This window comes from Dipodomys merriami, unplaced genomic scaffold, assembly GCF_024711535.1.
Source record: "Dipodomys merriami isolate MVZ:Mamm:240054 unplaced genomic scaffold, mDipMer1.0.p SCAF_17, whole genome shotgun sequence".
Classification (NCBI taxonomy): Eukaryota; Metazoa; Chordata; class Mammalia; order Rodentia; family Heteromyidae; genus Dipodomys; species Dipodomys merriami.
The window spans coordinates 14,022,207-14,035,650 of NW_027203048.1; the positions used below are offsets into that span (position 1 = coordinate 14,022,207).

Consider the following 13,444-nt stretch of genomic DNA (forward strand, 5'->3'; position numbering starts at 1 on the left):
CTTTCCTTCCTTCTTTCCTTCCTTCTTTCCTTCCTTCCTTCCTTCCTTCCTCCCTCTCTCCCTTCCTCCCTCCTTCCCTCCCTCCCTCCCTTCCTCTCTTCCTCCGTTCTTTCCTTCTTCCCTTTCCCTCCCTCCCTCCCTCCCTCCCTCTCTTCCTCCCTGCTTTCCTTCTTCCCTTTCCCTTCCTCTCTCCTTCCCTCCCTCCCTCCCTCCTTCCTTCCCTCCTTTTTTCCTTTTTTTTCCCCGCAGTCCTGGGATTTGAACTCCAGGTCTGGGCACTGTCCCTGAGGTTTTTTTGCTTAAGGCCTGCACTCTACCACTTGAGCCACAGTGCCTCTTCCAGCTTTTTCTGTTTATGAGGTGCTGAGGAATCGAACCTAGGGCAAGCATTCTACGACCAAGCCACATTTCAAGCCCCTGCCCTCTCCCTCCCTCCCTCCCCAGTCCTGGGCTTGATTTGAACTCAGGGCCTGGGCACTGTCCCTGAGCTTCTTTTGCTCAACACTAGTGCTCTACCACTTGATCCACAGCACCATTTCCATGAGTGCATGTCTTTTTGGGCATTGTCATTCCTTCCTTCACTCTCCCACTCCCCCTCTCCCCCACACCCACAAGTTGTATAGTTGATTTTCAACACAGTGTCTAGTGAGTATCATTGCTGCATTTGTTTAGCCTTATTTTTAAATTATGTTGTTTTTATTAGGTAGTCACATAAAAGAGTTATAAGTCAGGTTATGTGAATACAATGCCTCTTGAAAATGTTGCCTCTTCCTTGTTCTTCCCATTTTCCCCTTCATATCCCTATCCACAAGTTACTTTCATTCTTGAATAATATTATTAATATATATTAATATTATCTCTGTTCTTGGGCAAAATACTCTTTTGTAATCTGTCATGTGTTAAGTGCTATGACTTTCCATTAAAATATTCTTTGGAAGCATGTTTGGGAAGGAAAATTTAAAAGTACATGATTAGGGCAGGGGTTACTTTCTGGGAGCAATGCCTATCTCAAAGATGATAAAATTGCCTTTGAAAGTTGTGAACAATTGCATTTTTTCCCCCTAAAGAAATCAGTGGATATGGCTTTGTGGTAGAGTGCTTGACTAGCATACAGGAAGCCATGGGTTTGATTCCTCAGTACCACCTTAACAGAAAAAGCCAGAAGTGTTGGTGTTGCTCAAGTGGTAGAATGCTAGCTAGCCTTGAGCAAAAGAAGCTCAGTGACAGTGCTCAGGCCCTGAGTTCAAACCCTAGGACTGGCAAATAAACAAAAACAAGGAATCAGCCAGGCACTGGTGGCTCATGCCTATAATCCCTGCTACTCAGGAGACTGAGATCTGAGGATCATGGTTCAAAGCCAGTCCGGTCAGGAAAGTCCATGAGACTCTTATCTCCAATAAATCACCGGAAAACCAGAAGTGGCGCTGTGGCTCAAGTGGTAGAGTGCTTGCCTTGAGCTGAAGAGCTGAGGGATAGCGCCCAAGCCCAGAGTTCAAGCCCCACGACCAACAAAACAAAACAACAACAACAAAAACAAGGAACCAGTGCAATCTGTGGTAAATTTATACTTAGGCAATGCATTCATGAGATAGTAAATCCATTGTTTTGTGGTATTTGTGAATGTACCCAGAGACTATTTTTGGTATGGTCTTTTTGGTGTTTGTTTCCTTAAAAATGGATCTAGGAGCCTTTTTTTTGTCTTTTTTTTCTTTTTTGGTACTGGGGATTGAACCCAGGACGTTGCACTTGCTAGGCAAGCGCTTTGCCACTGAGCTACATCCCAGCCCTAGGAGCCTTATAAAGACTTTGAACTATTGAAAGTTTGAGTTAATAGTCTAGTGGTGGTACAACTGAGTGAAACTTTCTATTCTACGATTGATTTTGAAGACATATAGAACCTGTAAATGAAATGTTTACCAGCTTCCAAATGTTTTCCCCTTCTCTTCTGTGGACTAACCCCAGGGCTTGTGCAAATGGTAGGCAATGTCTTCACCATTAATGTCCCCTACCCTTCTTTAAGAAAGAAGGCAAGTATGAGTAAACCATGCTTATAATAGTATTGAAAGTCATGTACTCATTAATTTTTTTTTTTTTGATCGGTCATGGGCCTGAACCCTTGGCCTGGACACTGTCCCTCAGTTCTTCAGCTCAAGGTTAGCACTCTACCACTTTAGCCACAGTGCTACTTCCAGCTTTTTATGCTTATATGGTGCTAAGGAAATGAACCCAGGGCCTCATGCATGCAAGGCAAGCACTCTACCACTGAGCCACCTTCCCAGCCCCATGTATTCATTGATTTAAGCATAGTTTAAGAAAATTATTTTTCTGGTCTTGTTTTGATCACCTTTATAACTTTTTCTTTTTTTTCTCTTGCTGTTTTTACATTTTTGTTTTAGGAAGAGTAAACTTTTCTGTCTGTTTTAACATTTCCTTAAATTTGCTGTTATTTTTTCAAAATACCACCTTTCAGTTATAGTTTGAATATGTTGATGAAACTTTTACTTTTTCTTTTTTGGTCCGTCATGGGGCTTGAACTCTGAGCTTGAGCGCTGTCACTCAGCTCTTCAGTTTAAGGCTAGCACTTTACCACTTGAGCCACAGTGCCACTTTCAGTTTTCTGGTGGTTAATTAGAGATAAGAGTCTCAAGGAGTTTCCTGCCTGGGCTGGCTTTGAAAGATCCTCAGATCTCAGCCTCCTGAGTAGATAGGATTACAGGCGTGAGCCATTGGTGTCCGGCAACTTTTACTTTTTTTTGGAGACAAAATCTTGTTCATTAGTTCAGGCTGGTCTTGAACTCATGATCCTCTTGCCTCCCTTTCCTGAATGCTGGAATTGTAGGTATGTGCTGCCACACCTGGCCAGGTATTCATGTTTTTCATTGATACCTAGTAAGTATGGCCTTTTTGGAGAAGAATTTCTTTGGAGAAAGAGTAGAAAACTGCTTTCCACTTAGACAATGAAAGCAAGAACAAAACAACAAAACACCCAAATCCTCCTTGATAATAGTTACTCAATAGACTTAGGGAAAAATAAAACAAAACTTCTGTTAATAGGCTACTCAATACACTAAAAAAAAATACCTGTTAATTTGGTTGTAATTTAATTTGGCAAAACTTGGCATGTGATGAAATCATATAGCTCCCTCTTTATTTCCTGAGGTTTTAATTTCTGGTTGTTAATTATTCTTTACTGATTAATCTACCCCAGAATTTTTTGTTAATTATAGTCACTAATCAGATTTTTCCCTTCTCTGTTGAAGGGAAATTCTTAAAAGTGATTATTTTTAGTTAAAAATTTAGATTTGATCATTAGATAATACCCATTTTTCATAATTCAATAAGAACATACATTTTACTCTACTTTGATGCCTAACTTCTATTACATAAAGTATGTTTACTTGTAGATCTTTGATGTATAGTGAAGCTAACAGACGGGAGACATTTACCTCATGGCCACATGTAGGCTATAGGTGGGCACAACCAGATCCCATGGCTCAAGCTGGATTTTATCATCAGGTAAAAGTTATTATCAATCCTATTTGTTTTGTTTAGTATACTACTATAACCTTTAGTTAAATTGTCAGCATTTGAATGCTTTTTCAAAATCTTGTTTCATGCACTCTACCTACCTATTTGCTTGTACGCATGTACTTTGACTTCTGCTTTTTCCTACTCTATTGATTAGGATTCACACTAGCTATTTCCTGTGTGCTATATTGTGTATAAATGGAGAAAAATTGCTTTAACAACTAACTTAAAGTTTAACTATTTTCTCTCAGATTAGGAATTGTTCTTTTAGCACCAAATTGACAGTCTATATTTGATTTTTTAGAAAGTAATCTATTAGGATGGGTGTTGATTTTCAATTTTTTTTTTTTTTTTTTTTTTTGGTGCTAGTCCTGGGCCTTAAACTAGAGCTTGGGTACTGTCCCTTAGCTTTTCTACTCAAGGCTGGCACTCTACCACTTGAACCACAGCTCTACTTCTGGCTTTTTGATGTCTAATTGGAGTCTAATGAACTTTCCTGCCCAGCCTGTCTTTGAACTATGATTCTCAGATCTTAGCCTCCTGAGTAGCTAGGATTATAGGCATAAGCCACTGATGCCCACCATTATTTTTAGTTTTTGATCTCTGCTTTTGTAACGTAGAAGTAGATGTTTAGGGTGATTAATAAAATCAGTTTCATGCTTGGCATTGGAGACTCATGTCTGTATTCTTAGCTACTTAGGGGAGGCTGAGACAGCAGGATCACTAATTTAAGACAGTCTATGTGAAAAAGTCCATCTTCACCTCCAATTAATCACAAAAAAGCTGGGCTAGATGCTTGGCTCTAGGATGAACAAGTCAGCTCTGAGTATAAGCCCCTATACTAGCATATACACTCAATCTCTTCCCATTCCCCCCTCCAAAAAACCCCCCAAGCAATAGTTTTACAGGCTGCTAGGTGTGGTAGTACACACTGTAGTCATAGCATTCAGGGGGTGAGGTTGGAGGATCTTGAGCTGGAGGCCATTTTGGGCTACAGTGAAAGAACCTTTCTTTCTTTCTTTTCCTTTCTTTTCTTTTTTTTTTTTTTTTTTTTTTGGCCAGTTGTGGGGGCTGAACTCTGGGCCTGGGTGCTGTCCCTCAGCTCTTCAGTTCAAGGCTAGTGCCCTACCACTTGAACCACAACACTACTTCTGTCCTTTTCTGCTTATGTGGTGCTGAGGAATCGAACCCAGAGCCTCATGCATGCAAGGCAAGCACTCTACCACTGAGCCAACTTCCCAGCCCCAAGAACCTTTCTTTTAGAAGGTAAAATGAGCTTTGCAGTTACTCCTGAAATTTTAATATTGATTTAGACAATTAACCATATATAATTATAGAAGTAGCACTGTAAATAACACACTGCAAAGTAAACATTGGTAATGAGGAGCTGATAAAGACATACATGTAGATGTTGCAGAGATATAGATGCAATTATATCTCTGTTAATAAAGTAAATATTAGTGAAGAAAACTGGTCATAGCTTATATAGGGCAAGAAGGTGTACAGTGTAAAGATGAGTGTGCTAAAAAGATATGAGAATGAGTTACAGAAAACTTCACTGGAGTTGGGTGCTGATGGCTTACACCTGTAATCCTAGCTGCTCAGGAGGTTAAGATCTGAGGATTGTGGTTTGAAGCCAGCCTGGGCTGGAAAGTCCGTGAGACTCTTATCTCCAATTTTCCACCAGAAAACTGGAAGTAGCACTATGGCTCAAAGTGATAGAGCACTATCCTTACGCATAAAAGCTAAGGGACAGCATCCAGGTCCTGAGTTCAAGCCCCATGACCAACAAAAAAAAGTTGAAAAGAAAACTTCACTGAACTAAATTGTTGAGCATAAGAAAAATGGATTTTAGCCAGGTTTAATGAATAGACTTCACTTGCTTATAATAGACCAGGTTAACACTGACTTACCATTCTTAAAGAATCAAAGAAAATAGCTATATATATTTTCTTCCAGATTTGTCAGATTTCTGTTTAATCATGTTTGTTGGAGACTGTCTAATTTTAGAATTACTGAGATTGCTTCTCTAGATCAAGAATTCAGTGTCATCATTCTTCCTAACAGCTTACTTTCTTCATCCAATTTGTTTTCATGTCCTAAAAGAGCCTCTGTTTAGTGGTCTTGTTATTTTTTCTCTTGAGTAGTGTTCATTATAGTCCATCTCTGCAAAGATACCAAATCATAACATTACCAGAATCTCCTTCCTATATTGGTGCTGATTATTCTTAGTCTTCTAAAATGTGTAATAAATTTCCTCTATAGAACTAAGTGGTCAAATATATTAATATTTTTACTCAGCATGGTGGTGCCTTTCTATAATCCCATCTACTTGGGAGGTAGAAGTTGTGAGGATCATGGTTTCAAGCCAGTCCAGGCAAAAAGTTAGCCAGCAAGCCAGGTATGGTGGTATGCTTCTGTAATCCCACTTGTTAGGAGGCATAGGTAGGAGAATTACCATCAGAGGCTGGCCCCTTGCAAAAACACAAGACCCCTTTAAAAATAAAGAGAATGGTTGAGGGTATGACTCAAGTAGTAAAGGACCTGCCTTGCAAATGAAATACATGAGGCCCTGAATTCAACTCCAGTACTGCCCTCCCCCCCAAAAAAATTAGTTTTCAGATATATTTGAGTTCCATGTTTTGCTATCAACACTTGATATTTTTTTCTTTACTGTTTTAAAACCTGGTATTTTTGAACACTTGTCAATAGGTATAAATTTATTAAAAAATCCATATTAAATACCAGTACAGCCTAACTTTATTTTCTTTAGTATAGTATTTTAAATTAAAAGCTTTAAAGAAAAGTTTTTATTAATAAGCTACTTTAATGATGATTAACTTATGTCTCTCAAAAATTTTACAGCCTGCCTCATCTGGAGATGATAGAGCCATGTGTTTCACCTGTAGTGTATGTCTCGTTTGTTGGGAACCTACTGATGAACCTTGGTGAGTCTTGAGTTTCTGGGCATAATACACCAACCTAATCCTACAAATGTGCTTCTAAGTACTGCTTTACTTTTTTTTTGTTGGTTGTGGGGCTTGAACTCTGGGCTTGGGTATTGTCCCTGTGCCCTTCAGCTCAAGGTGAGTGCTCTACTACTTGAGCCACAGCACCATTTCTGGTTTTCTAGTGGTTTATTGGAGATAAGTCTGAGCTGGCTTTGAACCATGATCTTTAGATCTCAGCCTCTTGAATAGCTAGGATTACAGGCGTGAGCCACTGACACCGGCCTTTTTTTTTTCTCCTTATTTAGTGAGACCAGCATTTGAACTCAGGACGTCATGCTTGCTAGGCAGGTGCTCTTCACTTTTTTGGTTTTGATATAGTAACCTTGATTGTTTCCTTGTTATTTTGAGCCAGTGTTTTGCTGTCTTGTACACTTTGGCCTTCAATTCATTACAGAGCACATTGCTTGCCTTGAATTCCTCCTGCCTCAGCTTCTCAAGTGCTGGGTTGATAAGCATGTGCCTTCACTCCTGGCCTTTTTACACATTTTAGGTATTTTTTTCATTGTTCTAAGAGAATGAAGTGGGCCTTTCTACACTCTTGTCATATCTGTTGACATACAGTGTCTCTGTGGTTCATAGTTTCCAAAATCTATATGGGAAGCTGGGCACCTGTGGCTTACTCTTGTAATCCCAGCTACTCAGGAGGCTGAGATCTTTGGATTGTGGTTTGAAGCCAGCCTGGGCAGGAAAGTCTGTGAAACTCTTACCACCAAAAAATCACAGAAAAAGCCACAAGTAGTGCTGTGGTTCAAGTAGTAGAGCACCAGCCTTGATTACAAGAAGCTCAGGGGCATTGCCCAGGTCCAGAGTTCAAGCCCTAGGACTCCCTCCCTCCCTTCCCCCCAAAAAAATCTACACGAGAGAAGTGTCAAAGAATAATAGAAAAGTAACCTCTGATCAAAAGCTAGAAGACTAAGCTAAATTAAGTAGCATGATTAACGTCAGCAGTTGAATCTTCCTGGTTCATTGAGAAAAGACTGTCACAGACAAGGTACTTACTCTACACATCCTTATTTTGAAGTAATTTTAGGTCTTGGCATTGTAGTGCATGAAATTTTAGAGCCTGGTTAGACATTAGATATTATATATTAAGATGGAATTTCTACAGATAGTTACTCTGATATCTGAATAGGAATGCTAAAAATAATAGCAAATATTTATGTAATACTATATACTAGCTACTATTAATTAGTTAATTAATTAATTTGTGGTACAGGTCTTGGGGCTTGAGCTGGGTATGTGTGCCATCCCTGAGCTTTGGTGTTCATGGTTTGCACTTTACCATTTGAGCCACAGCTCCACTACTGGCTTTTTAGTCGTTAATTGGGGTTAAGAGTCTAATGGACTTAACTGCCTGGGCTGGCTTTGAACTGTTATTCTCAAATCTCAGCCTCCTGAGTAATTAGGTTTATGTACAGGCTTAAGCCATTGGTTCCCAGCACTGAATTTGTTTTTAATTCATTTCATCCTCACATTATCTTAAGTAAGTACTACTTTTAATCTCACTTTTATAAAGGGAACTAATAATATTTTTCAATAGTTTGTGAAGTTAAATATAGGAATTATTTATAAATGAACAAATAAAATTTGCTAAAGGGAATGTGGGTAATAAGTGATAAAACTAAGTTTTGTTTTTAAGATATACCACTTATTCTGTAGGAAAATTAGTTCAAAGTCTGAATGCATATCAGTTTATGGCTGAGGTGAAACTACTAAACATATTGCAAGTCTGGAGGTACCAGCACCAAGCGGTAGAACACTTGCCATTGTGAAGCCTTGTTTTTTTTTCTGTCAGTCGTGGGGCCTGAACTCTGGGCCTGGGCGCTGTCCCTCAGCTCTTCAGCTCAAGGCTAGCGCTCTACCACTTGAGCCACAGCGCCACTTCCGGCCTTTTCTGCTTATGTGGTTCTGAGGAATCAAACCCAGGACCCCATGCATGCAAGGCAAGCACTTTACCACTGAGCCACCTTCCCAGCCTGTGAAGCCTTCTTTTGAATCCCTAAATTATCCCCCACCACATACACAAAAACCAGTACACAAATGACAAAATGCTATTGCAGTTTACGTATGGAGTCCATATTTACATTTGAAAGTAATTAATATGTGTAATACTCGTTTTGCATTTATTTACAGATTGGGAGTTGAATATGAAACAATTTCCAATTTGGGTTAAGTTTTTAGTTGGTAAATGTAGTCTTTCTCTACAGAAGCAAGCCAGGGTATCTTCGTTTCTATTTTACACACACACACACACACACACACACACACACACACACACACACACACACACACACACACACACACACACACACATTCACACACACACACACACACACACACAATTTTAATATAGATTTTTTTATTTTCCCATATCGATTCTCAAAACATTATTTAATCTGTATTAAAAAATGGTAGATAGCCTGGCGCTGATGGCTCATGCCTGTAATCCTAGCTACTCTGAAGGCTGAGATCTGAGGATTGCAGTTTGATGCCAGTCTGGGCAGCAAAGTCCATGAGACTCTTATCTCCAATAAACTACTCAGAAAAAGCCAGAAGTGGTGTTGTGCCTCAAGTGGTAGAGAACTAGCCTTGAGCAAAAGTGGCTCAGGGACAGTGACCAGGCCTTGAGTTCAGGCCAAAAAAAAGTTTTTTTTTAAAACTTCATGTATTTTGGGCCTGGGAAGGTAGCCCAGTGGTAGAGCGCTTGCCTTGCACGCCTGAGGCCCTGGGTTCGATTCCTCAGCACCACATAAGCAAAAAGAAAAAAGCCCGAAGTGGCTCTGTGGCTCAAGTGGTAGAGCACTAGCGTTGAGCTGAAGAGCTGAGGGACAGTGCCCAGGCCCAGAGTTCAGGCCCCACGACTGGACCCCCCCCCCAAAAAAAAAAAAACAAAAAAACCAACTTCATTTGTTTTTTAATTTTATTTTTGTCTTTTCTTTTTTGGTACTGGGGATAGAACCCAGGATGTTGCACTTGCTAGGCAAGTGCTTTGCTTCTGAGCTACACCTCAGCCCCCAAACCTCATGTATTTTTATAATTATATATGTATATAAAATATAATATAGTCTTATGTTCGTATTTATAAACTTATTAAATATTTTAGAAATGTATATATATATTTATTTTTTTATTTTTTTGTCGGTTGTGGGGCTTGAACTCTGGGCTTGGGCACTGTTCCTGAGCTCTTCAGCTTAAGGTGAATGCTCTGTCACTTTGAGCCACAGAACCACTTCCGGTTTTCTAGTGGTTTATTGGAGATAAGAGTCTCTTGGACTTTCCTGCCTGGGCTGGCTTTGAACCACAATCATCAGATCTCAGCCTTCTGAGTAGCTAGGATTACAGATATGAGCCACCAGTACCCGGCTTAGAAATGTGTATGTTAGAAAAAAAAAAAAAGAAATGTATATGTTAAAACAATGGTTACTGGTTATGAATAACTTCCATAAACAAAATTTTTTCGGCTGTGGGGCTTGAATTCAGAACCTGGGTTCTGTCCCTAAACCTCTGTGCTCAAGGCTAGCACTCCACCACTTGAGCCACAGAGCCACTTCTAATACTTGAGTGGTTAATTGGAAATAAGAGTCTCACAGGGATTTTTCTGCCTGGGTTGGCTTCAAACTGCAGTCGCAGATCTCAGTTTCCTGAGTAGCTAGGTTTACAGGCATGAGCCACTGGCATCCAGTGTAAATCGGTTTTGAAAAGTTAAAACTCAGGGCAGTGTTGAGTCACCCCTACCTTAAATTCTAACTATTCAGTAGATTGAGATCTGAGGATTACAATTGAGGCCAGTCCCAGCTGGAAAGTCCATGAGTCAGTTATCACCAAGTTAAACTCCAGGCAGTAGGAAAATGTGGAAAGGAGGAAAATAAACTAAGATTTTGCCTGAGGTGATGCTGTCTCAAATGTGTGCTTGACAGTGGAATATGAAAAGGTAGATGAGGGACTGGGAATATGGCTTAGTGGTGGAGTGCTTGCCTAGTATGCATGAAGGCCCTGGGTTTGATTCCTTAGCACACATAAATAGAAAAAGCTGCAAGTGGCACTGTGGCTTAAGTGGTAGAGTGTTAGCCTTGAGCACAGAGAGGCACAGGGACTTAGCCCAGGCCCTGGGATATAATTTATCTTGTAAATAAAGTACATTGTAGGTGCAGTGTAAAACGAAAACATGCACATGTTAGGGATGTGTCATGAGTAATTTTCTTCTATCTTCCTTTGCCAGGGATAAGAAAAACGAGGTCATTTTGTTTTGGTAGAATTCTGACATTTCAAATGATGCCTTGAAATTAAAAAAAGATTATAAAATTACAAAAAATTATAAAAAGACATAAAAGATAAAGTTGTCGAAATGGGTGTGTGTGATTTTTAGAGACTGGGTCTGCCTGTTGTAGCATAGGCTGGCCTTGAACTTCAAGTATTTAAATGGAATTTTGCCTTCACTCACTTTCCTCCTGCTTGAAACTCCTGAATGTGGGCATTATAGGTGTGTGTGATCATGTCCACTGAGGTATTAATCTATAAGACATGGAGTTTTTTTGTTTTTTGTTTTTTTTTTTGGGTCCAGTTGTGAGGCCTGTACTCTGGGCCTGGGCGCTGTCCTTCAGCTCTTCAGCTCAAGGCTAGCACTCTACCACTTGAGCCACAGCGCTACTTCCGGCTTTTTTCTTTTATCTTATGTGGTGCTGAGGAATCGAACCCAGGGCCTCAGGCATGCAAGGCAAGCACTCTACCACTGAGCCACTTTCCCAGCCCCAAGACATGGAGTTTTTGTTTGCTTGTAGTGGTGATCAAACAGTGCCTTTCACTTGTTAGTTAAGTTCTGCCAATAGTGTATATGTAAGGTATTTAAAAAAAATTGTATTAACATACATTAATTAAACTGTGTGGGATATTAATGCATGTATACAATGTATTCCAATCAATCTCTCCTATCACTCTCGTTTACTCTAGTATTTCTATTTCTACAACAACCATTTCAATAGGTTTCATTACAGTATTTTCATATATAAAAAAAAAAAAAAAAAAAAGGAAGGGCCATCCTGGGGCTTGAATCTCAGGTACTGGACACTGTCCTTGAGCTGTTGTGCTTAAGTTAGTATTCTATCACTTGAACCATGGGCTCCACTTACGGCTTTTTGGTGGTTAATTGAAGATAGGAATGCCCTACAGGCTTACCTGCTAGTAATGGCTTGGAACTGCAATCCTCAGATCTCACCCTCTTGAGTAGCTAGAATTATAGCATAAGGCATTCACACGTGTCTTTTTATATTTTGGAGGGTAGGGGACAGTAGTGGAATTTGAACTCAGGAACTTGTACTTCATAGTCAACTGCTATACCACTTGAATGATTCTTCTAGCTGTTTTCTCCAGCTGAGATTTCTCTCTCTCTTTTAAAAGATATTTACTAAACTTTGTGGTATGAATTGCCATTTATAGTACTTGCTATTAGCGTAGGGAATTACAAACAATACAGTAGTTATTCAAGGTTACAGGCTGTGCTGTGGTTTGGACCATCAAGCTACTCCTTGAGCCTCGATTGAGAGTTTTAGTAGTTCTGTTACTTGTTATTTATATAAGAGCAAGAGCCTGGAGTTTTGTTTTAATGAACAAATTTAATTTTGCTATTGTTAAGTTATCTTTTTTGAATCTGCATAAAGGTCTGAACATGAGAGACATTCCCCAAACTGTCCGTTTGTGAAAGGTGAGCACACACAGAACGTACCACTGTCAGTCACTCTTGCAACAAGTCCTGCACAGTTTCCGTGTACAGATGGAACTGACAGGATATCCTGCTTTGGATCTGGGAGTTGTCCTCATTTTCTAGCTGCTGCAACTAAACGAGGAAAGATCTGCATCTGGGATGTTTCCAAACTTATGAAGGTAGGTTTTCATTTTGAAGTAACACATTTGTAATTGGAAAAGAAAATTAGTTTTGAACATAGGATTTTCTTTTGTTTAGGTCCACTTAAAGTTTGAAATCAATGCTTATGATCCAGCAATTGTACAACAGCTTATTCTATCAGGAGAACCAAGCTCAGGAGTTGATTCAAGGAGACCAACTTTGGCATGGCTGGAAGATTCCTCTAGTTGCTCAGATATTCCAAAACTGGAAGGAGATAGGTATGTAATTACTTTTTAATAACATTTATTTCTCAACATTTTATGTTCTCATTGTTTTGTTTAAATAGATAGAAAAAATTTTCTATTTTAAGAGATTAGAAAATAAATGTTGTGTTAGAAACCTGAAAGATTTGTGATTTTCATTCAGAAACTCCATAATCTATAAAATATGCATTATTATCGGTTTTAGTTTATGCTATTTGGAAGTTGTCATCTAAGGATGAGTAATCATCTAAGAATATGTGTATGCTTAACACATTTTTGGCCCTGGGTTTCATTCCTAAGGTGTCCCCCCCCAAAAAAAAAAAAAGCCTAAATTTTTCCATGTAGGCATTGAACTGAATGATTTTAAGTTCCCCTTTTTATTATAGCTTAAATAATGGGAGTAAATTGCACTGCTAATAGGGAAATGACCTTAAATGAGGAAAGAAGACTTAATTATTTAGAACTATATAACATTAGTCAGCAGTGAATTGGTATACAGTCATTGTGAAAACATTTTAGTAAAATTGCTCTTCTGTATTTTTAACTCCTGACAAGTTTCTAATTTTTTTTCAAGTTGTACTACTTCTGGTTTTCTGGTGATTAATTGGAGATAAGAGTCTCAGGGACTTTCCTGCCTGGGCTGGCTTTGAATCATGATCCTCAAATTTCAGCCTTCTTAGTAGTTAGGATTACAGGTGTGAGCCACTGGTGCCTGGCTTGAAAATAATATTTTTTATTTTTGTCAGTTGTGGGGCCTGAACTCAGGGCTTGGACAGTGCTCCTCAGCCCTTCAGCTCAAGGCT

The 13,444-nt window shown here is 39.3% G+C and overlaps 1 protein-coding gene across 8 annotated transcripts in view; it reads left to right on the forward strand.

Moving 5' to 3' along the window:
• The window catches only part of Birc6 (baculoviral IAP repeat containing 6), a 212,273-nt gene that overhangs the window by 28,177 nt on the left and 170,652 nt on the right, over positions 1 to 13,444 (forward strand). For all 8 annotated transcript variants that reach the window (XR_011372505.1, XM_070025332.1, XM_070025333.1 and 5 more), the window contains exons 5-8: positions 3,405 to 3,516; positions 6,394 to 6,476; positions 12,194 to 12,416; positions 12,496 to 12,656. Coding sequence is in view for 7 of the 8 variants with exons in the window: in XM_070025332.1 (XP_069881433.1) it covers positions 3,405 to 3,516; positions 6,394 to 6,476; positions 12,194 to 12,416; positions 12,496 to 12,656 (579 nt within the window). In the remaining variant the exon portion in view is untranslated. The remainder of the gene's footprint in view (positions 1 to 3,404; positions 3,517 to 6,393; positions 6,477 to 12,193; positions 12,417 to 12,495; positions 12,657 to 13,444) is intronic.